This window comes from Lepidochelys kempii, chromosome 7 (assembly GCF_965140265.1).
Source record: "Lepidochelys kempii isolate rLepKem1 chromosome 7, rLepKem1.hap2, whole genome shotgun sequence".
Classification (NCBI taxonomy): Eukaryota; Metazoa; Chordata; order Testudines; family Cheloniidae; genus Lepidochelys; species Lepidochelys kempii.
The window spans coordinates 65,610,367-65,636,091 of NC_133262.1; the positions used below are offsets into that span (position 1 = coordinate 65,610,367).

A 25,725-nucleotide genomic window follows, 5' to 3' on the forward strand; every position below is an offset into this window, starting at 1 on the left:
CCCTTGCTTTTTTAGACCATGGGTACTACAGAGTTGGCTACTATGTGTGGAGAAAGAGGTATCTTGTTACCACTCCAACTGCTGTGCTGATGGGCTCTGGAGGGAGGTTTACCAGAGAGAAGTTAGTATGGTGATGAAGGGGTAGGTAGTTAAGAGGGATGTCTTGGAAGACCCTACCAAGTTAAAACGGGGTATCCCTCCTATTACTTAAGTACACTGTGATAAAATCATGCATTGCCTCAAATAAGTTAAGATGTGCTATTAAAAACCGTCAAACTCTGAAAGAGTCAGCTGCACAACAAGAACACCATTGCCATTTAGCCATTGAGATTATGAAGAGCACTAGCATGTCATCTAACATATTTACCGTATGCTCTCTCTTTCCGCAACTATCTTGTCCCGTTCTTGAAAGGCCCAATCTCTCCGACATTTGGCTACTTCTGCTTCCTGGACGGATTCCTTTAGCTCCTGTGACATGGCCTCATATTGCTTCCGAAGCATTTCAATTTCTTTGTTAGCTCTTTCTATGTCCAATGTAGCAGAATCTTGTATCTATGAGTTCAAATATATAGAAATATTTATTTTATGTACAATTCATAGAATAAGTATGCACACTAGGTTTTGTAACCCGAACTGCAGGTTTGTTATATGAAGGGCTCGGTCCTGAAATCCTTCCACAAACTAAACTAGCATTCAGTGGGAATCCCAAAATCTGTGGGAACTTTGCCTGTGTAAAGGGTTCAGGGTTGGCTCCAAGTATTTTAGTCAATAGGAACAGAGACCAGTCAAAAACTCATAGGACTGTGATCTATGGTAGAAGATTCTTCATCTTAGAGCAAAATCAATATACACTTCATATTTCAGTGACACCTTGCTGATTCATTGACCTGTTTTAGCACACAGACGGAAGATATCTAAGGACAGCTAGAAACAAGATAAACACAGTGAACAATCATGGCACAGACTGGCTGTTTTAGTGTCTACGACTGATCCTGTGACAGGCAGTAAAAACATCAGTCGTACTGATTTACAGTACACCTACCCTTATGATTCACAATCCCCAATCTCCAAAGGAGAATAATGGATCGCCAAGCAGTTTTTGTTTTAATTCAACATTTCAGAAAAGATTTTATTTCTCCTTTAAAAAAAAAAATCCGCACCTCTCCACTATTGCAGATTTCGAACACCGAAGAAAATAATGACAAAGACAATGCTGACTTAGAGAGAACACTTCCATGTGTGCACACAAGAGAAACAAGCTTATTTTAACACAACCACATTCAAGCCCTAATCTTGCAGATAGTTACAAGTGAGCTTAACTTGACATATGTGAGTAGTCCTGATGAACTCAAAGGGACCACTCTCTTGAGTAAAGTTAAGCAACTGTGTGTTTGCAGGAACAGGGTCTAAATACATGTAGAGGGGTCCTACCAATGCTAGGAGAGTCAATATACCCAGGACACCATACTTTTAGGGTTGTATGCCTCCCCAAATGGTTTTAATTGTAGCCATTCATGCTTAAAACCCCCAGCCACATTCCAACCCACCACTCCAAAAAGTGTAATACTAATTCATGACAACTAACAGAAGCCACAAAAATTCACATCTTTCCTTTCATTGTGCTGTCCCACACATTGTCATTGTGCTGTCCTTTCCCGCTCTTCTACCCCACCCCCCACCTCATCCCTCAAAACCCTCAAATCAACCCACAACAAGTGAGATTTGACCCTATGTACCATGTATCCATCAGTGATTATATCACAGAGATCTCCACTCTGCTTGTTCAGGATCCTCCACTCCCCTTCATAAAACAAAGGTAGATCCTAAGAAGTCACATTTCACTACTCTTGAGGATCTTGTGTTGGAGCCCTACAGTTCCTTCTCTGTGTCCTGGTATACACTTGGAGGGTGGGGGGGGAATCAATCTACATTGACTTCAGCTATGTGAATACCGTAGCTAAAGTCAACGTACTTAGATCGACTTACCGTGGTGTCTTCACTGCGGTGAGTCAACTGCTGCTGCTCCCCCATCGACTCTGCCTGCGCCTCTCACAGCGCTGGAGTACAGGAGTTGACGGGAGAGCACTCAGGGGTCGATTTATTGTGTCTAGACTAGATGCGATAAACCAGTTCATGCTGGATCGATCACTGCCCGCCGATCTGGCGGGTAGTGAAGACATACTCTAAATCTCCCCTGCTGTACAGATTCTTAAAATCCGTTGTCACAGCCATCTCTCATTCAGCAGAGGATTTTGTAGGGCTCCTCCTTTGGAGTCCATCAAATGCATCTCTTTACCTATCTGGGACGTGGGGGCACAGTGCTGAGTGACGGGTACTGCAGGTCCTGCCTACATGAGGTACTCCCAAACTCATGCTGATTCTTTGAAGAAGGCTGCAAGTCAAACCAAGGTCTCCCCATATCAGTGGCTTTTGATGTGGGGAGATGGAGGAAAGCTTTCTGCACAACCAGAGTTGGAGATATGATAGCCAAATGAAAATAAAATGGTTCTGCACAGTCCAGTTGAATTCCGAGTTTTATTGCTCACTCGGATGCTACTTCAAGATTGACAAATATACATGGCATAGAAAGCTGAAGATGGGGGAGTTTTTGTGGTGAAAAAAAAAGTCTGTTATGATCAAGGATTGATACTATAATGAAATTAGACAAATGAAAATATGCCTCTCTCACACACAGAAAAACCCTTCTGAAGGATCTTCTCTAATATAAATATTACTGTAAATCCTATAGCTCTTTCTCAAGAATGAGAAGCAGGGATAATGTAGGATTTTACATATTACTACATTACAGTATAATTATGTATGTAATATATTACATACAATAGATCTACAAACATGCAACACTGCAAGAATATTTTAGCTCTTCTGTATAATCATTACTAACAGCCACAGCTTGATGTGCTCCATCTATCCCCTTTAATGATATGTATATCTTAGTGTGATTGAATGTAAAGAATTTATGCAGAACAATCTTTTTCGTCACACTTCATATTGTTTCATTTATAAATTGCTTTATAAAGGTTTAAATTGTTGGCACACATAATAAGCATGTTACAGACATAAGGTAGCTATGTAACAGATATATACGAGCACGCCAGCAGAAGGTATTACAGATTGTTTTAAGTGACTGAGATGATCCATATCAGCAAAGAAGGGGTTAAGGAGTGCCTTTGGATCCACCTAGCCCTACCCTGCTACAGACAATGCCAAGACAGGAGGGAGAATAAAAGACGACCACCTGGCTCAGTTCAGGGCTGACAGGCAAACAGCCAGACCCCAAGGAGTGAACAACACTCAAATAAGACACTAGTGGAGGAACCAAGCCCAAAGGAAAGGACAGGGATGCGCCTCTCTACCCCTCTTCCCACCAGAAGATTGTGGGACAGCCTAGTGTTTGGGGACTTTTTTTTTTTTTTTTTGTTATTGAACATTTTGGGGTTTGAGCCGCTCAATCCTACCCAGAAATGGAATAAGACTGATGGGAAAACTAGCTGATGGAGCCTGCCTCAAATGGTGTCCTGGAACATCCACAAGGGGGCGATGTTCCAGCCACACTACTACTGTAACCTGCTGAAATATTGGGCTATAACAATCTGTTAACCATATATTAAAACCATCTATTAACCCTTTATAAATGAAAACTTAAACACTGTGACTGATTGATTTATTTTAAAGAAGTAGCTAGTCACTCCCCCTCTTAAGGAGTGCATGCACGCATGCATATGAAGCATTCTTCATTGAAATTAAAAAAAAATAATAAATTTATACCACGTCTTTTACAAGCATGCCGAATGGCATTTACGCTCTTTGACCTAAAAAGAAAAAGCCATCTACAAAGACAGCCAGTACCTGACGAGCTTGGTAATATTCCCTTAGCAGATGGTCTCTCTGGATGATAGCTTCTGTTCTCTCTTTCCTGGCAACATCTCTTTCTTCCTTCACTGTCTCTATATCCTTGCAAGCTTGATCAAGTTCCTTCTGGGCCTCAGCCTTGTCCTTCACTTCATGACAGTACTTTTCCAGCAACTCATTCCTCTCACAAATTGCTCGATCTCTTTCCACTAGAGCTGAGTTTAGCTCCTACAACGAGACCCATTGTTTGCAAGGTGTTAGGTACAGAGCAATATTTCTTCTTTCCAGTTGAATACACATTGACACCTTAAAAACTGGGGGTATATAACGAACATTCTGCAAAATGGAGAATTGTACAGCTCTGTCCCCATATTAAATACAGAGAAAGAATAGCTAACAACATTCAGCAAAGTGTTAAAACTGCCATGCCACCACCTTTAAACACCCTGCTGTCTGAATAATGAAGCACATAATCTAAGAACACTCATGGCTCTGAGAAACCTGGAGAGAGTACATTTGTTGCAAGTCCTCAGGAGTCCTGGACAGCCACTCAGATTTAACACAAAACAATCATATTACATATTTTAAACATATTTTTTCAATGTTGTAATTACATAGTACTATACAGCTCTCCTTTGCACAATGTGAGCACAAACCTTTCCCTTTCGTGTTATTTCAAAGCAATTTCCTTCATTATTGCATGGCTGAGAGAATATTTTCCAACCTAAGTGAATGAGTGCCCTGAAGCTTCACAGACGTTTTAAAGGGACTTGAGAATCTTACAGCGTGAGGCACCAATTGTGTGTACATGTGAAATGTTACAATTGTAAGATAAGAATATGACGCGCCATAATACTGTGAACAATACATTATGTCGAGTGTAGCATACCAGTCACCTGCGAGGTGTGAACATACTATTTCATGGGCCTGTGCAACACCATGAAGACAAAGTTATTCTTAGGAGACTTTAAATAGAACTGTTAAGGTCTTAAAAACAATTCTGCTGTTATATTATACCAGAGATTTCTGTCTTGTAGTTGGAGCAGGAGACTTGCACAGGGCTCCTGGGTTCTATTCCCAGCACTCATGCAGTCTGTGTGACCCCGAACAAACCACTTGTCCTGATTTTCTGAGGAGCTGACTTCAGTGGGAGCTGGGGTTGTTTAGAACCTCGGGGAAAAAAATCAGGCCCACCACATCAGTTTGTCGCCTGGCTTGAATAATTCCTCTGCAGAAAGTGTTTTGAGATCCTTGGATAAAGGTGATATAGAAGTAATAAAGCTTCATCGGTGTTCAGCAGAGCCAAAAGGCCAACAAAGCACTGTGGCAGAGGAATAATTCCTGACAAGGCTTTTAAATATTAGAAAATCATACTTTAAAAACCTTTGGAAAAATTAGGCATTGCCATAGTTTTCTCAGAGGTGCTCAAGCGGACATAAAATAAAGCAACTGGCTGATTTAGAACAGACATCTCCTCTCTCTAACCAAGAGTACGGCCTTCTCTCCGCTTTATTTGTTTTATGTGGTTTAGATGGAACAGCAACCTGACAGTACAAGACCAAATATCATCTGATGCCCATCAAAACAATTCCCGATAGAAAATGCAGCACTCTGGTCTGAAGAATCATTCTGCATGGCACCAGCATGATGGCTGAATACGGTGGAAGTGTTAAATTCCACACAATGCTGGGAAAGCAAGACTTCTGGATATAAGTAGGTGAAAACAGAGACTACAGTGTGGCAGGGAAGATTGCTAACATGGATCACCAGAGAATTCTCTTCTCTTTAGCAAACAGAAATGGATGCTGTAAATACAAAAAAAAAAAAAAAAACTGTGGGACTTCAGTCCCAAATCCCAGCTGAAGAGTTTATACTATTCTCTTGGTAAACAAGAACTGCCATATTGCAGCTATTATTTACAAAAGGTACTGCTACAACTTTTAGCGTGGGACAGTGCTAATAATGATTAGGCAAGTATTGCTCTTTCTTGCTCAATTTGCTTCTGCCTACAGGTATGTAAAACTCAAATTACACTGTTTCATTGTTATATATCAGATGGAGAATGTAGATAGTTCCCAGGCAGAAAGTGAACTGCTCTTTGCATCTGTGATAAAAATTCTCTCTGTTGTAGGAAGTTTTCAAATGTGAATACATTTGTGATGAAGAGCCCTGTAAGATACAAGAGTGAATACAACTTGTTCGCCAAAGGAAAGAGCCAACTGAATTGCTGAGATAAAATATTATATACCCAGGTAGTTGCTTGTGCACCCCCATCCTAAAAGTAAAATGGTATGGCAGGCTACCTGAGCCTGCAATAACAGACAAAAATCCCTTATCGAAAGCTCTGTGTATAGCTTAAATCATTGGACTCTTGCCTGAAATTGTCCGCAGTAAGAAAGCTTAATTCCATTTTCCTACTTTTGATTTGTTCTATCACCTGTGTGCGCCATAGATTTCAGAAGTGTCTGGATATGGTTTAATCCATTTGTGTTTGAGCAAGCAGGACCCCATGAAGATTTAGAAACTAGGGAGTAGCACTAGGTCTGAGAGTTCATGGCTCATTAATCTTTAAAAGCTAAAATTATTTAAAAAAACCCTAGCTTTGATAGCTTTTACATTTTAGAATAGCACAAAAACTGCATCACTATACACAGATGTACTAGGATGAACATTTAAAACAGCTTAAATTGATGCAGTGCTGTTTTAGACAAATAGCTATGACCATAATAACATGACCGTCATAACAGCAACATATCACTAGGTGGAGCTACACACAATAGGAAGCAATTGTAGTACGAGATATAGTCAAACTCGTTGAAAGGATAATCCCGTTTACGTGGGATTCTCATGCATGGTACTCCAAGCGGAAGTGTCACTTGATCAATAAACCACCTGTATATCCCTCTCAAATTCCTGCCCAGGTACTAGATCCAGTCAGAACTAGATAAATACAAGTTCAGATGGTCAGCATTACATAACAAAGGAACACCCTGCTCAGAGGCAGAATATCCCCATAATTATAAAGAAAAACTGAAGTGCCAGCACAGTAATGTTAATTTATATTAGTGGTTCTGAAACTTTTTTTTTTACTGGTGACTCCTTTCACATAGCAAGACTCTGAGTGCAATCCCCCTCCCCCATATATAAAAAATAGTTTTTAATTTATTTAACATTATAATAAATGCTGGAGACAAAGCGGGGTTTGGGGTGGAGGTTGACAGCTCACGGCCTCCCATGTAATATCCTCGTGACCCCGAGGGGTCCAGACCCCCAGTTTGAGAACCCCTGATTTATATAATTAAAAGAGTTGTTCAAGCAAAAGCTACGGCAGCAGCCTCACTATACAGACACAGAAATTCTATCTGACCTTAAAAAAAAATTCATAACATTTTATTTTAAAAAAATATGTCAGCAACTAGCATCTTGTTCATCAGGATTATGTCCTTCTTCCTGTCCCTATTCAACTACTCATCCAAGTGCTTTCAAGATTGTGAGCTAACTCTCCGGGAATGCTTATTTGTTTTATTTTTTAATCTTATGCTTAATAAGCACCCATGCAAATTGCTGTAGGAACTGTGTGGATTGTTAAAACAAATTATGAGTGTTCAGTCAACTTTGGGTGAGATTTACAGAAGTTACCTTTACCCTGCTATCACTGAAGTTAATGGTAAAACTACGATTGTCTTCAATGGGATCGGAGTTAGGCCAACACTGAGAGCTTCTGAAAACCCCACCTTTTAGCTATGTCTATGGCGCTGCAGCTCTGCCTCTGTAGAGCCATAATACGGACCCTTCCCATATCAATGGAAGGGGTTTTTCTATCAATGTAGTTAATCCACCTCTCTGAGTGGCAGTGGTCAACGGAAGAATCCTTCTATTTACCTCGCCATATCCACACTGGGGTTAGGTTGACCTAACTATGGTGCTCAGGGTGCAAACATTTTCACAGCTGAGTGACATAGCTAGGTCAATTATTTATTTTATTTGTTTTTAAGTGTAGACCAGGCCTTATTGATTTAGGTTCCAGACAGCTAGCACCTACCAAGTTCAACTGTTAGGCCAAAGTTTTTTTAACTTGGTTGTTTGAGTGTTGGCTACATAGCCTAACCCATATTTATGTACCTAAATAAGAGAGATCTGGTATTCAGAACTGCAGTTGGATAATTTTATGTAAAGGATTATTTGTGATCAATGACAAGCATGTGAAAGAAAAGCCAAAAAAAAAAAAAAGGATTTATGGGCACTAGAAAAGTATTTGGTCATATGTGAATCACCTAAGCAAAATATTTGAAAATTGAATGACCAACTGAATACTATTTTACTATTTAGCACCATGCTGCATTTGTAAATCCTACTAACAGCACTCGTGTTTTAAACATTAAGAATATATTGCTGAAGTAATACTGCTTTGGGATTAATATGATTTATAAAGCAGTGCCTGCATTTTTGTAAATCACAGTGCCAAATATCTCCTATTTTGAGAGGCTAAACGGCAAAGAACAGGGGGGCATAATTGTAGTCTTTGAGTAGATGTTAAAATGAGGCTGAGAGTCTATTTTATAATGCTAGGCCTTTTTTCTTAATAGATAATGCCCAGATGTGTGTCTCTTAGCTACAAGTTAAAAATGAAAGAAAAAAAATATATATCTGAGTTCTATCTATTGTTATACAGTGCATCATTTGCTGGATACAAAAGGTTGGCTTGTTAAAATGAGGAATTTGAAGTGAACTGAACAGAACAAGTCAAGTGCATAGCAGATTGCAGCTGACAGGTACTCGACTGTATTCAATAAAGAGTGCCGCCAGGAGAACATCAGCCAGGACTTTCCTTTTCACAATGAAGCCATGTTTCCCATCTATCGGGCACACATTTTTTTTTGCACAGCTGCAAGAAGGCACTGGTAAAACCGCTTTATCCTCCCACCCACAACAAAATGGTCCCTTGGTACCTGTCTTAAAGCTTCCATCTCTTCACTAGCCACTCTTTTCTCTGAGGAAGTGTTTTTCAGTTTGGACTCTGCAAGCTCTAGCTCAGTTTGAAGCTTATCCACCTCTTTGATCACTTGGTCTCTCTCACTCATTATGAGGCGATACTCATTGAAAACAGAGTCTCTCTCTTCCTTGTACTTCTCTGCATCCTTCACTGCCTTCAGCTGCATTGTTTTGAACCGCGTCACTTCTGACTGTAACCGCTCCATCTCTCTCTGCAACTCCTTGTTCTGCGCAGTTGCTTTGCTTAGCTCTTGCTGAATTGACTCAAACCTAAACAAAAAAAAAGAAACAAAGACGCTTCCATCATTCTGCATTTTCCTTTTATAGAGCTGGTGAAATGTAGGGCTGGAAGGGACTCAATCAAGTCCAGCTCCTGGCACTGAGGCAGGGCCAAGTAAACCTAGATCATCCTTGACAGGTGTTTGTTCAACCTGTTCTTAAAAACTTCCAATGATGGGGACTCCACAACCTCCCTCGAAAGGTTATTCCAGAGTTTAACTACCTTATCATTAAAAAGTTTTTTCTAATGTCTAGCTTACATCTCTCTTGCTGCAGATTAAACCTATTACTTCTTGTCCCACTTTTAGCAGACATGGGGAACAATTAATTATTATCCGCTTTGTAATAGCCCTTAACTTATGTGAAAACTTACCAGCTTCTCTCTCTCAGGACTAAACATGCCCTTTTTTTTTTTTTAAACCTTTCTTCATAGGTCAGGTTTTCTAAACCTTTTATCATTTTTGCTTCTCTCCTCCGGATAATCTTATTGTAGTGCACATCTATACAACTAAATGCTTCCTACATGTTCAAGAGTATCCATTAAACAGCAAAACTTTGCAGAACACCTTTTTTTAAAGGGCATCCATCCACACTACAAACTTACAGCGGTATAACTACATTACTCAGGGTGTGAGAAATCCACACCCATGAGTGACAGAGTTATATCAACCTCACCCTGGCGTAAACTGCGAACATTGAAGGGAGAGCTTCTCCCATCAGCCTAGCCACTGCCTCTCATGGAGATAGATTAACTGCGCCAATGAGAGAAGCTCTCCCGTCAGCATAGTAGCATCTTCACTAAAGTGCTATAGCAGTGCTGTACGTGCAGACAAGCCCTTAGTGTACGAGTGCAGTCCTTTTCAACCATTTCTGTCCCAGAAGCCCCCCCACCCCCATCTCCAGAACTCCTGCCCCACCTGGCCAGAACCCATTTAGAGATATGAGAAGGCTGGGTGGTTGCAACTGAAGATTTGTAATTAAAATAGGAAAAACATGCACTTGATGCACAGAAGCAGTAAAAATAAAGCAAATAATTTTTTTATAATGTATATAAAATGTGATCAATAATAATTCTGAAAATACACCATTACAGAAATTGATGATCTGTTTTTGCCTGAAATAATGTGTTCTGTTCTGGGCACTCCATCCTGGAAAGGATATAGCAAAGGCGGGGGTGGGGGGAGAAATGGGCATCGGAAATTACCAGTGCCATTGTTTAGAAAGGAGATAAATTAGAGGTGTGGAAAATGTGGGGGATAAGGACAGTAAATTGGATGCTCCCATTTGCCTTATTCTGATAAGAGAACAAAGGGTCATCAGCTAACTTAAGGGCAACAAATTTAAATTTGATTTAAAAAAGTATTTCTTTTTAACACAACATGTAGTTAATATGTGAAGTTTATTGCCACAAGGTGTAAGAGGCCAAGAGCTTAGTGAGATTCAGAAAAGACTTAGATATCCATATGAATAATAAGAGCATCCACAGTTATGTTGATAGAATTTAAAAAATAATGAAGGATATAAATCCTCATGCTTCAGAGCATAAGCCAACCACTAACTGATGGGAGTTCGGAAGAAACTTCTCCTAGGAGCATATTCTTCCATAATTTTACACAAAGGGATTTCTTTGCACCTTTTTTCCTGAAGCATCTGGTTATTACCAATGGCAGAAACAGTGTACCTGCCTTAACAGATCTAGTCTGATTCAGCATGGCAATTCCTATAGGCCTCTAGCATATTTTGTGTTCTCACACAAACACTTAGCATGATCGAGACATGGTTCTTGTGCAAGCCAGTATATGATGCTTTGACCCTGGAAACCAGAGCTGTAAGCCTGATTGTCAGGCTGTGCCAGGCTCTGGGCCTATCAGGTAAGCAGGGAACGCTACCTAAGATATTTAGTTGAGGGCACCTGCAAATTTAAAGCATCTCCATGCCATTAGACATCTGTCAGTAATTTGCAAGTGTCTCCTCTGCCATTAGTGCAGATTAAAGAATCTCCTTACAGATCCCCAGTCTGTAGACAACAGAAAAATCTACTGTTAAGTACTTTATTTTATTTTTCTTTTGGAGTTGTGGGCAAACCTGAGGATGAGACTGCACCTTACCGGGCATAGATAACACATTAAAAGCCTGTGAGAGACACATACGTGATATATAACCTTGTGGCCGTGTGCATTCCAAGCATCATTATGGTCACAGAGAAGGGAATGGGGGGAAAAAATTAAATCAGTATCTGCCGAACGGAAACGGGGCATCAGCTATAAAGAGGCTACATGATATAAAGATTGTTTTTTTAAGCAGAAGAAAAAACACTTAAGCCATCAGGGAGTATTTAAATGGGGGAGGAAAATCATATCTTCTGTAGAGGATTCTTCTATCTGTTAAACTATCATAATACGGATAGCTGAGTAGATATACAATGAAGTTTTACGTGGAAAACCTGGCTTCAGAACTGACCTTGAGCCGACTGCTCTCTGCCTCCAAGGAGGAAAGAGCAAGAGACAGCTGGCATCACACTTTCACAGCTCAGAGGCTTCCTATTCTATCCACAGGGTCAGTACTACCAAGCCATGTTTTGTTAAACAAAAACAAAATGCAATTTAGACTCTGCTTAAATATGTTTTTAAACCAAATTGCAGTTAAAAAGTGCTGAAGTTTTCAAGTTTTGTAGCGAGTTAGTCCTTAACCTAAACTGCAGATTTGGTATATTTGATACTCTGAAAAATGAATTTTGAAAAGAGCAATATTTCATGCTTAAAAACAATATACTGACCATGCACAAGGATTATTTTCAAGCTGTTTTTAATTATAAATTTACCATTCAGTTAAATATATTTTTGATTGAATGGTTATGAAGAGGGAAAAAGAAGTCACAAGCAAAGAGCTAACAGGTTAAAACCCCATAACTATGCACTCACAAAAAAAACAAAAATACCACCCAACAACAACAAACCACCCATACAAAATGAATAAAACTCAATGAAATAAGTTCCTCAGTTCAATTAACTTGATTTCTCATATGCTACTGAGAAACAGGACTGCAGTTCCTCAAATTCCCCAGACTTCACATTCCAGTGCTACACTATTATACCACACAACACAATAGATTTTCTAACAGACTTCGTTTCTTCATGAGGACTCTTTCAGTGACTATACAGTACTAACCTTGAGCGGAGTATTCCATATACCTCGTTAAGAGCCAGTATATTATGCAAATCCCCAAGCAAGTAGATTCTAGAATTTAAATAGAAGTCTGCGTATAAAATTTACTTCCTCTCTATAGAACAGGACTATAACATTGGTCACCAAGGCTTTGTCAATATAGCCAGAGTTCCCGCACTGCTCACGACCGCACATTAAGCTTTTGCACACGTCCAGAAGTCAACAAAGCAGGTACAAAACGTTGCCAGTTTAACCTTCTGATGCATCACAGATACATAAATGGCAATGCAAATGTGTCCATGCTGCAGCCCTCATCCCAGCTAACAGAGTTCTGTGTTCACGGGATGATGGGAGGAAACCAGAAAACAGTGAGAGAGAATTTTAGACTTTCAGCTCTGACCCTCATAAGGTTATCCCTAACTTATGGCAGAAAAAACCCATGGCACCCCCAGTGGCGGATTTAGAGTTAGTGTGGCCCTGTGCTCAGCTTCATTTTTGGGGCCCCTCCTTGGGACTCAGCCAAGAAAAAGAACATTCTCTCTTATCTCCCTTCCACCCCTGTTTTTCATTCTTTTTTTCTTCATCCTCCTCCTATAAGTAATAGGAAGTAAATGAAAATAAAGTGAGGTACCTTGATTGTTTTTGTAGTCTAACTTATTTTTCCACAGACCACTTGAAAATCACTGACGGTCTCGGCAAACCACTTAATGATCTTTCCAAATACTGTTTGTACCATTAGCTAACTATTGTAACGGGGGGAGAAATATGTGCCGTGGAGGTGCAGGAGCCCCGCCTTTGCTCTGCCCTGCCCCAATTCTACCCCCTTCCCCAAGGCCCCGCCCCCGCCTCTTCTCTGCCTCCTCCCCTGAGCGCTTTGCAGCCCCGCTCCTCCCCTTCCCTCCAGGAGCGACCTGAGCGCTAGCAAACAGCTGTTTGGCAGCAGGGAAAGTGTTGGGAGGGGCGGGAACATGGCACGCTCCGTGGGTGCCGGTGGGGGTGGAGCCTGCAGCAGGAGCCCCAGAAGCTGGCAGGACCAAGCTTCTGCCCTCACTGAGTCGGGCCCCGTGCCAGGGCACCCTGTGTTTCACTGTAAATCCACCTCTGGGCACCCCCAACCCACCTACACACATCCTTTTCAGGTCTTCTCTACACTTGTACTTTTCTTACCCCCTTTTAAGCAGTGGTGTAAGCCATTCAAGATCTAGCGTAAGCCACGTGCAGGGTCGAGTTAGATGACATGATGCTAAAAATGCCTGTGCCCACTCTGTGCCGGCATTTACCCAGCTGGTAGCCCTGCTAAAGAACAGGTCAGAAGTTTCCTAGTGAAGACACACCCTCACTGACTTCTGTTCAGCAGACTCTAACCCATGATGCCGTCAGGCTGCAGCATCACTGGAGATCAGCACACAGTCTGAGATACCATTACAGCACCATGAAGGTTTTCTCTAGGCCTGGGGCCCTCTTCATTAGCTAAAACTCCACTCCAGGAACAAGAACTCTACCTGGCAGCCTATGTTTATGCTACAATGGATTCATCATCTATTGAGTCGAGTTCATTAAACCTGGCAAACAAAGCCCCAAACCTTTCAGGTTTGACAACAACTAATGTACCCCTGAATGGACATTTGACTCCCCTTAGATAGGAGTCAAGTACAGCTGAGAAGAAAGAATAAACCCCTATGAACCACAAGTTTTCTTAGATGAACTGAAGGACAGTTTTTACAGGATTTTACATACATAAAAACATAATCCTGGGAAAGGTTGGGCAGGACAATAATTTCCTCTCAATGATTTTTAGTCCCTGAAGTTGGGGGGGGGGGGGTGGAGTTCTTTTTGTTTTTTTTACATACTGACTAAGGTGCCTTCCACTGTAGATACACAAATGTTTAGAAAAATACTGGTTTATGTTACCATCTCTTTAAAATGCCACTCAGCAGCAGAATTGGTATCGCCTACACAATGTACATGCAAGTCACCAAAAGCTGCCTATACCTTCTAAGAGAGGAGGAATACTGCTGCTGGACATGTATTGCTGTGTCCCTCTGTTTCATTAACATGTCAATCTGCTTCTGAAGACGCCTGTTCTCCTCCTCAGTCTGTTCTAGCCGGCTAAGGTCTGTATTGTGGCTTGCTATCTTCTCATTGTACCGTTTCCTTAACGCATCATAATCCTTTTTCACACCTTCTAGCTTGTCCATTGCTGTATCATAGAGTTTATTTAGTATCTCTGAGGATCCATTCTGTTTCATAACCTAACAAACAAACAAAAGGATAATTTCAGTAAGAGGTACACGTAAAAGAGACTTTTCACTTGTTTTTAAATAGTATGAATATCTTAGGAGACCTGTTAAATATGAAAACTACTTAACGTTTTTTGCTTACTACTTAGCTACTTTTCTCCTCAAACTCAATGTCCATGAAAAAACATTTAAATTGAATTAGGCCATTTTGAAAAGGAAACCTCTACATACAAGATTCTTAGCTTCAGGCTGGTAATACTCACATTCGATACATTTAGATGGAAAAACATGACAGTATCAATAGTCCTATAAAAATTGCTTTGCTATAGACAAGCAATCTAAATAAAAAGGGCAAAAAAGGTACCAGTAGTTAGTCTTAACACATGGGTCTTAAAAAAAAATAAAAAACCACAACATTAGACAAGGAAATATCTAACTTAGTTTACTATTACTAGTTGAACAAATACTGATAATAACTTTTCCACATTTCAGCTGCCAAATTATAAAGCACTACCCCAAAACATAACTTTGGAAGCTGTAATAATAGTGATTAATACCTCATTTTACCAGTCTCACTCACAACAACAATTCAAACTCATATAACTTAAATTTCAAAAGATGAAAGGCTAGTCTGGGTAAGATTTACATGCAGTCATGCATTTCAGTATACATAGTTATTTCATCTTAAAAACATCTAGTAAAGAAGCATTTGTTCAGAAAGCTACCCATAGCTAGATTATTTTGCTCCCAAAAATATTGTGAGTTTTATGTTTAAAAGGGTCAAATCTAGCCTAAAGTTTAGATGCATTTGAGGAGGGTACTAGAGAAACTTAAAAGGAATACTTTCATAAAATACTTCCCACAGCTCCCATTGGCTAGGAACAGCGAACCGTGGCCACTAGGAGCTGCGGGCAGCCGTGTAAACGTAAACAAACTGCCTGGCGGCCTGCCAGCGGATTACCCTGACGGGCTGTGTGCAACCCGTGGGCCGCAGGTTGCCCACCACTGCTCTGAGAGATTGCTGACAGTTTCGTTGCAAGGACCACAAATACAGAGAGAAACCTTGTGGATCACTTCCCCTCCTGTTCATGATCACACAGACTACTAGTATACCATTTGCAATTGCCCAACACTCCCTTGGCAATTATAGTTAAGGCTATGATTTAGTCATGGGTATTTTTAGTAAAAGTCACGGACAGGTTGTATGCAATACACAAAAATTCACAGCCCTTGACCTGTCCTTTACTTTTACTAAAAATACCCATGACTAAATCTTGGGGTGGGGGGTGTCGCTGCCCAGGGGTGGGCAGTGGCACCAGCTGCCAGGGCTGACGAGCAGTGGCTATTCCAGCTTCCCCTGGGACCGCTGCTTAAGCGGTCCCCAGAGCCAGCTGCCCAGGGCCACCTAAGCAGCGACCGGAGCAGTTGGCTATGGGCAAGCCTGAGCAAGTGGCTGCAGAGCCGCTCCAGCAGCAGCCGGTGTGGCTGTCCCTGGGGCCAGCTGCTTGGGAGGCCCTGGGGTCAGCCACACTGGCCGCTGCAGAAGTCACGAAGGCTGCGGAAAGTCACGGAATCCGTGACCTCTGTGACAGACACGGAGCCCTAATTATAGTCATTGCTGACTCCTTAATTCCTGCTGCTTCTACACACACTCAGGCTCTTCTTTACACTGAAAAGCCTAGATGCTTGGAGAAGAAGCTGGAAATGAGTAGCAGCTACCAACTTTATATGACTGCCAGTTCTCTATAGATCACCAGTAACCCAGACTGCAACTTGATAAAGCTGATCTTATACATCACAACCACACAGGTCAGAAAGTGAGGCTCCTAACAGTATGATTTTTATCCTGACACTGTCCCCTTTAACAAACCTAGAGGTACAAAAACCCAACTGACAAGAACTCTGAGCTGTTTGGTTCCAAGTCAACTTGACAATTTGGACATAACAGAGCCCCAATTTAGCAATGACTTAATCAGGTGCCAAACTTCAAGCTTGTGTGTTGTCCCATTCACTTCTGGGGCACTACTCATGCTTGAAGTAGGCACATGATTCAGTGCCTTGCTGAACTGAGACCTTAGGATGTGATTCAGGAAATAACATCAGCACGTTCTTTTGTCCACCCACATTTAGGGGAGCACACTTTTTAAATAGCAGACTTCAGCATGTGTTTAAAATTAAGCATGTGCTTAAGCGCCGTTACTGGGTAGGGATGGGGCCTTGACCATCACTGAACCGTCTAAGAAAAACAAAGTTTACTGAAAAAGAAAAAGAAATGGTACTGAAACCAAACTTAGGAGCTGAATATCTGAAACTCTCAGACAGAAGCAAACATCTTCTCACAGCCTAAAATGTATGGGGCCCCTTCTCATTGACAATAATCTTAAACAACTATCAGATTAAGTAAGCAGAAAGAGAAAAGACTAATCCAAAGATAGCAGGAGTTTGACTAAGTTTAAAATAAAGACTCTAAAATGCAAATGGGGTTTGGAGGGAGGAAGGGAAGAAAAGTGAAAATGCCACAAACAGGAATCATAGTAATAAGGAAAATCTCCCATCCAAAGCCCCAATATGAGGAAGAGAAAATAGTCCAAGCTGGACCCAAGGATACAGCCATGGCAACGAAAACCTCATACGCGAACAATAGAAACTTAAAGGCCAGTCAGCTGCTGTTCAGGAAATCAAGGACAGTCCCACACAGTAGTAGTCATTTGATTAACAGTTTTGTTTCTCAAGCAGTTGGGCTACTGTGTTTTGCTACAGTCTGGTGATGGCATGACACATCAGAGAGACCAACAAAAATAGATTTAGATTAATCCAGATTCAAAATGACAAAGACTAAGATAAGACTGATGGCATTCCTTCAGGACAACATGATTCACACTGACATACCAAGAAAAGGAGCCATGCATGTTCCTCATTGTCTGAATTTAACAAAATTTCCTTGAAAAGGGTAATGATGAAGTTTGCACAATATTAAATTATTTTGAAAAAACAGATAATAGTAATAACACTGACTTTATGCTGTGCTTCCAATCAAAGAATCTCCAATTGCTGGACAAACATTAAAGCTGAATAGCACTTTGTGGTAGAAAGAAAAGGAGTACTTGTGGCACCTTAGGTTTCACATTACCATTTTACAGAGTGAGAAACTAAGGCACAGAAAGGGTAAGTGACTTGACCAAACTCGCATAGCGAATCTGTAGTGTAGCAGAGCAGGGAATAAAAATCCAAACTTCTGCAGTCCTAGTTGTTTCACATATACAGATATATAGGAGCACCCCTTCAAGTTAACCTGATATCAGAGGAAACGAGCAAGACAAAATACAAAGTTAATAAAACAAAAACCCCACAAAGAAACAAAAACAAAACAAAAACTAAAAACACTGTTAACACCTCAGTCTCTATAGCTTATTTTGACTTTTACCCTTCAAGTCTGGCAAGTAATTATTTTTGTTTGTATCGATTTTGCTTCTGAAGCTTAACCATTTAAATTTAAAGTTTGTCTCGTGAATCAGCCCACAGAGTTAGGCAAAGCCATCTATTTGGCCATTCCACAAGTTACCGTAACTGTTCCAACTGAATGATCCCTTTTCTGTAAATGAACGGTGGACTCACTGCCACTTCCAGGTTGTTTTTTTCTGCCAGCCCTCTTGCCTATTTTTATCCCTAGCATGTGAGCTTTACTACGATTAAAACACCAACCAACTTGGTGTTGAGACTGCTTAATTCATTCTTCCATTCTTTCATCCTTGAAAAGCTCTCTTTTTTTTTTAAGTTTGAAGTTTAAAAGCATTAATCAATCTGTAGCATTGTTCTAACTGAATAGTGTCTGTGAACCTAAATAACCAAACTTTGTTCAATCATTCCCCTAACCTTTAAAGGTGTTACTGGGAGAAAGAAAAACTGCCACTCATTTTTTGTGATACTTTCCAAATATAAACACAGGCTGGACTTTTGCATGCCCACAGCTATTCCTGTCCCAAGAAATACCTAACGATCAAGGGACAAAAGCCATTCTTTTTTCATTATCATAAGCCTTTAAATTAGATTTAGCATGACTAAAGCTTATAATTATCCAGAGTTCTTTCTTCATATTAGGAAAGGGTCAATTCTTAACAGTTTTATTTAAAAAAGCACTCAACTTTGTTACTATGAGTATGATGTGATGTTCAAGAACGATGAATAAACAATCAACAGTTAACTATTAACAATGTGCCCAAAATTATCAAGTCAGTGCAGATATGCTTTGATTCATTGTTATTCTGGCAAAAACTTGTGTTACGTTTTCATTGTAAACCCTTAAAGTAAGAGGCATGTAATTCAATAATAAGTCTCTTAAGGCTGAAATTTTGTCTAAGGGTTGAAATGAGGTTACGGTAACATTTATATATAAATTCCTATTCCAAAAAAAAAAAACAGACCAAACCAAAACACCTCCACCCGAAGTACTCATGAAGCCAAAAGTAGTCAGATCCATTGTCTTTTCAGGATAGGCTGCAATCAGTATTTCCACTGACTCAAAGGGCTTTGGAACAGATGCACAGAGCTGAGCGCTCAGCAATTCTGAGAATTGGGCCTCGTATTTAGGGGCTTAAATACGAATTTAAGAGCCTAAGTTTAGGCACCCATTTTTAAAATATAGAAGTTTTAAAATGACCATGTCCCTTCAATGTATAAATCAGTGTTAAACTCAGACATTTGGGTCTGTTGATGTCAAACTTCCTCCTTATTTAACAGTTTATGTAATCCCAATTCCTCTTTACGATTAATTGACGCTTCAAAAAAATTTCCTACTAGTACAGATAAATTAACAGCCAGTGGTTTTTTACCAAGATCCTAAGGGACAACTCCCTTTTATTTTACTGGCAAACAAGGAGGGGAGCATAGAGAGCAATTATAAACAAGGTAATCCACAACTCACTGGTAAACAGATTTTACACTGGATTCTAAGGTTACACAAAGAAAGGTACCTGTGAGGGGCAACCAATCTGTAAGAGCAAGGCTGGGCTGGTAGGTGCAGACAAACACAGGCACTTTGAGTAATGTCTCAAAGGTATATTTAATATCTGCCTCTGGCTGACTGAGGGGAGTTTAAAAGAATGTGGACTTTTTTTAACTGATAATAATCCATATATTCTATGTCTAGATCATCTGTGCATATGAGAGAAAATATCTATTAAATGAAAAGAATGTCTTGGCAAGTCTTTTCATATGTTCCTTAAGTTGTCCCTGAATTTAACTTGTCTGTAATGTCTAATAATGGATTCCCTTGCTTTCCTACTCTCCCTGTTTCTCCCTTTGCACAGTGTTTTCTCCTTCCTATCCTCACAGTCTCTCCATTACAGAATAAATACCAGGGAGGGAGAGGAGTTGTTTAAGTTAAGCGCCAGTGTGGACACAGGAACAAATGGATATAAATTGGCCATCAACGAGTTTAGGCTGGAAATAAGATTAAGGTTTCTAACCATCAGAGTGAAGTTCTGGAACAGCCTCCAAAGGGGAGCACTAGGGGCAAAAAACCTAACTGGCTTCAAGACTGAGCTTGATAAGTTTATGGAGGGGATGGCACGAGGAGACTGCCTACAATGGCATGTACCAGTCTGCAACTGCTAACAGCAAATATCTTCAATGGCCCGTAATGGAACACTAGATGGGGAGGCTCGGAGTTACTACAGAGAATTCTTTCCCAGGTGTCCGGCTGGTGGGTCTTGCCCACATGCTCAGGATCTAACTCATCTCCCGATTTGGGGTCGGGAAGGAATTTCCCCTGTGGTCAGATTGGCAGAGATCCTGGGGTTTTGTTTTCTTTTTTTTTTTTTTTTACCTCTGCAGCATGGAGCACAGATCACTTACAGGTTTAAAAACTGGTGTAAGTCTTTAAATCATGATTTGAGGACTTCAGTAGTTCCACCGGAGGTTAGGGGTCTAGTTCAGAAGTGAGTGGGTGAGGTTCTGTGGCCTGCAATGTGCAGGTGGTCAGGCTATATGATCATGATTGTCCCTTCTGACTTTAAAGTCTATGAGCCTATTCATCTCTTCCAGTCCTTATTCCCCCTCTCACACACACCGTTCTCTCCTTCCCCCCAAATCCACCCACATATAACCTCAATCCACACCGATCCATACCCTTTCTCCCCCTTGCATGTCCCCCTGCCAAAATTCCCCCCCACACTGTCAGTCCCAGCTGATGCTGCTAAACTACTGGAGAATAAGTAGTCTCCTTTTTGTTTTTTTGGGAGAGGTAAGTAGTACAACTCCTCATCCTACTAGATGCTGAAAGACATTTCATATTGCAGATCCAAGTTTGCAGGGCTAGCAGGTTTTAAAAGTAAAAAGATTTTTCCAACTAAAAGACACGAGATCCAGAGTCACTAAAACACAAGGAAGAAGGAACCCCACACAAGGTCAATTTTAGAGAGTCACTTATCAGAGAACAACGACAATTAAATGCACACACTATCATTGTGTTTTAAATGGCAGTTTTGTGACTTGCACTGTCAGATATATGGTGTATAGGGAACATTACTCCAATTGGTGCAAAGGTAAAAAGAAAGGTAAGTGGTAGGCCAGCCATGCAATGCTTTACATTCCATGAAAACATTAAACAGTTGCTCACAGTATTCGTGCCAAGAGCTACAGCCTACCTGCTGTTGCTGACTGCGTAGGTCTGTTATCTCTTTCTGATCCTCATCATGAAGCCTCTTCATTTCCTCACATGATTGTTGGAGATGGTTATGCTCTCGCACCAGTTGTGTATTCTTCCTCTTCAAGGTATCCATGTCCTCCTTCAGCTGTGATTGGTCACTCAGCAGTCGACTATGCAAGGTACTAGAATGCCACAAAGAAAGAGCACTTAGATGCAAACTTTCCAGGAAGCCCTCTTCATGCCGATGCACTAATCCATATCAAACCAAATCAAAGTTTCAAATTAAAAAAGGCAGATGAAATTAACTGACTCATTTCCTCAGATCTGAATATTCCAAATGCCATGTGCCAGCTAAATCCTACTGAAGAAAGATAGGCAGCACAACCAGAGACCTTCTGGAGTTAAGTGATTTGAAAGCCCTGTGCAGCATTAAAACAGATATATTATAGATTTATGCAGAACAAGCAGCCCCCGACCCTGTAGACCATTTCAACAAGCAAACTGCTCAAGAGGCACAGAAATTGTGTCACTGGGCATACAAGATCTTCTAGGCAAAATAAATTAGCAGCATATTTGAACAACGCTTGAACAACACAATACAATATGATAGAACAAAACATCAATAGAGTAGAAAAAGCTTTCTGCTTGTTTGCTTTTGTTTTTTGTTGTAAAGCTACCAGTTGTTATACCAAATTGGGTATATTGCTTGTAATAGTTGACAAGTGTATATTCACACTTAAAATCACAACTAAGTCACATTATTGAGGATATAATTCAAACTCTAATTCAGTGCAGCAGCCCAACTTTAGAGCAGATTGCTGTTGGAGCAGACCAAGAGATATAATTAAATGGTATTAAGTTGCAGTTTAGAGAAAAGAAGGACAATAGGATGTGGCCAGGTTTTATTGTTGAAACAAAGTGATTCAGACCTAACTCTCCCACCTACCAGGAAACTGTTCAAAGTCCCTGTAATAAAACTGCTGCTGTCTGTCGTTTCTCTTTTAAAAAAAAAAAGTGATTGGAATCAAATTTACAATTTTAAAAAAAATCTGTACACTTTTCTATATTATAAGCACACCTTATACTCCCACTCCTTTCTTAAGAAGTGAGCTACATTTCCTGTACAAAATAACCCAATGGAGAGCTTATAGAAATCATCAAATTAAAAAAATTTGAAAATAACTTGGGCAAAAAATTAAGCCTTTGGTAAATTATTTTTACAAGACTAAATATATGCAATCCTTACACCTGGGACTGACTGATCTCAGCATCTGCTATTCAGATTTTACTTGGATAATAAGTTATTTGGGGCAGGCTTGGTTTTTTTCTGTATTTGTTCTCCATCTAGCACAATGGGGTCCTGGACCATGACTGCGGCTCTGAGATGCTACCACAATTATTACAATGTTAAAATCAACCCCGACTAGAGAGCTCCACCTACTCTCTTCCAAAATAGCTTCAAGAATAATTCATAGGACAAACATGATTTTATGAATCGGCTTAAAATTGTGTGTCTCGGATTAGACATCCAAAATTACTGGTCACTTGAAAACACAAGTCAACTTGGATAAATGTTTTGTTGAAACCAGGGTAGTGCCAAACTTTCAAGGTTTTGGTTCAGCATCCAAAACTTGCTAAACCTCAGAGTTTGCAGGACACATACTAAGATAAATTCATAGAGCAGGTGTATCTATACTTGAGTAAGGCTTGGTTCGAAACTTAGTAAATTCCTTGGCAAGCCGTCGTTCCCTGAAACACCTATCCCTAACACCCTAATAATAGGCCTCAAACTCCCCACTAGTCTTCATTCAACTTAGAGGAACCAGTCAAAAAGTGCTTAACAGACATGGCAGACAAGATTCCTGCTGGGCCTTAGCTGCCATTGCACCCAAGATGTCTCACATTCCCCACTTGGGAAACACTGCTGAGCATACTCTATCCTGAAATGTGAGATTTTTAAATGCAAAGAAACCAGGACGCAAAAAGACCGCAGGATTTGGTGGATCCCACAATTCTTATTTCAGTATTAATATCTTCAAAGGAAGGAGACGTGCAAGACGCTGAATGGAGCGGGAGGAAAAGAAGAGATGACATTGCAGGAAACATGCCCAAGGATGTGTTTTTAATTTGAGCTTCTATGGGGGGAGGGAGGGGAAACTCACAGGTCTATCTGAAGTGGCAAGTAAGGAGTCTACTTATCCAAATCTTAATAAAAGTTCATTTTGGGGAAAAGTGGGCTTACCTCTGAGACAATAAAAAATGCTTTTTTTTTTTACTGGCCAGATAGTCTCACAGAGTACCTAGTCTTATAGAGTACTTAGTGCAAGCATAAAAGTTTGCTATTGCCTTGTATTTGTCTTATGTAAAAACCAAAATTGCTGTTCCTCAGAGAAAATAATATTCTTAGTTACTTGTGTATGTGTGTGCAATTACAACAGAATAATCACTCTCAACAGCCTTTTGCCCCCAACAAGTAAAATTTAAATCCTTAAAATCCCTTCATACAGATATAAAACAAAAACAACACAACATTATAATCACACAGATTATAGAACTGTGGTTTGCAAATAAGGGAAATAAAACCCTACTATCAATTCAAGGAGTGCAAACATTTTACATTAGCCTTTCACATGCACAGAAAAAGTAGCTACAGGAATCTGACTAAAAATAAAGACATCTGTAGCTTCGTCTAGAATTTATTAGCAGGCAGAACAACTTGGAAAGAGCACTAAGGACAGAGTGTCTCAGGATTGTGATCTCGTGGAACTGACATCTAATAAATAAGAAACAAACCACCTCTGAAGGATCCTTAGATAACGACAAAGGTATAAAGGGGTAAAATAGTGTGTTGCAAGGATCTTCTATTGCTCCTCCATAGCAAAATCAAGTGGACAGACAGGATCAACAAATCTCCTCGGCAAATAGCCATGCAGCTCACTTAGTTTGCACATGGTGAATTTTCTTACTAACATTTTTTTCAAATTTTGCCTGCTGATGGTGTAAGAGCGACAGTACTAAGCCAGCCAAATCAGACGTTGTTCCCAGATTGTTACACACTTATCAATTGTGCATTGTGTGCCATTAGAGAACAGTAGCCTTAAAGCTACTTCCAATATTATATTTGCCTCATTTTTTTCTGCTAAGCTGAATACCTTTCCAATTAATAAAAATTAGAGTGGTCTAAGATCACGTACATGTCACGTTCATTGTTGCACCAGTACCCGGTTTCAAGCCCAATATCTTGATCATCCTCAGTGCTAGAAGCAAATGCTGGCATCTTCTCCCCACAACTTCACCACATTTTCACATGTACTCATTGATGGTCTAACTCTGCTCTCAAAGTGTTAAAACACCCACTGATGTCAATGGAAGCGGAGTCAGGCCAATGCAGAACCTATTTTAAAATCCCACCTTTTATTTCTAGACTGGCCAGGTCATGAAATATCCAATCTCAATCACACTTTAGTAACTAGTTTGCCTTGCTCCACACCACTAAACCACAATTCCATCATGGCTTTAGAAGTTGCTACTAAAAGATCCCTAAAGATCAAAACCAATGCTTTTCCCCTTCTGAAATCACGGGAACTTTACCTTTCAACATAGGTGAAATAAAATAATAAAAACCTTTGACTGTAGAAGTTCACAAAATGTTGCCATTAAAAAAATAAGAAAAGCAAGATGGTAACAAGAATGATGTAATTTAAAACTGCCATATTTTAAAAGAGCAAATATCTCACGATCAGCCAGAATGAAACACTTTTGGCAGACCAGCACTAATACTTACAGCACTAGTAAACTTGTCTAAGCACTGCTCCTGAACCAGTGAAGAGAAAAAGTTTTCACCCCTACCTTTTGTGCGTTACTTACTGATAAAAATCTGCCTCTTTGGCTGCTTCTTCACATCTTTTTAGTGTCTTGGTATGTTGATTCTGTAGAGACTGTAGGTCCGACATGGCTTTCATACACTGGATCTTCAATCGTTCATAATCATGACTTGGTTTTGGACTAGGCCTGCCATGGAAGGGAAAAATAAAACCAGACTTCAATTATTACATCAGCAGAAATATTGTGAAGTGACTGTCCAGTTACTATTAGCAAGCAATCACTCCAAATCTTGAGATATTGCTTTAAGAAGTTACACTATTTAGAATCTATTACAGTGACAAATCAATTATTCAAGACTGACCCTGGGTCAATATGCTGCAACTGAAAAAAAGGCAATTCTCCTTCTGCACCATTAATTTCTGCATACAGAATACCATTACACGTTTAGATTTTGAAAGTGTGCTATCAGAAGTCCCTTCGGACATGCATAAAGTTTGTTTTTTTTTAATTGAACACAATTACAAATTCATTCAATGCTTCTTGCAGCAGGTCACTTCTAAAACCCCACCCAGCCAAGCCCCTGCCCTTGAAAAAAATAGGATAGCAACTTACCCTGAAAGCCACCACCTCTACGGTTTGGTGCACTAGAGGGTGAGGTGTACATTTGGGACTGGAGCGCCCCTCAGTTAAAACACGCTCTAGCAGCCC

The 25,725-nt window shown here is 40.2% G+C and overlaps 1 protein-coding gene across 5 annotated transcripts in view; it reads right to left on the minus strand.

The window, feature by feature from the left end:
• DLG5 (discs large MAGUK scaffold protein 5) overlaps positions 1–25,725 on the minus strand; it is a 181,102-nt gene that overhangs the window by 45,622 nt on the left and 109,755 nt on the right. For 3 of the 5 annotated variants that reach the window (XM_073353224.1, XM_073353223.1, XM_073353222.1), the window contains exons 4-9: positions 25,060–25,203; positions 21,191–21,374; positions 14,299–14,558; positions 8,820–9,132; positions 3,868–4,098; positions 368–552 (exon numbers count right to left, since the gene is read on the minus strand). In XM_073353224.1, the coding sequence (XP_073209325.1) occupies positions 368–552; positions 3,868–4,098; positions 8,820–9,132; positions 14,299–14,558; positions 21,191–21,374; positions 25,060–25,203 (1,317 nt within the window). The remainder of the gene's footprint in view (positions 1–367; positions 553–3,867; positions 4,099–8,819; positions 9,133–14,298; positions 14,559–21,190; positions 21,375–25,059; positions 25,204–25,725) is intronic. The other 2 variants (XM_073353227.1, XM_073353225.1) reach the window with 1 other exon arrangement.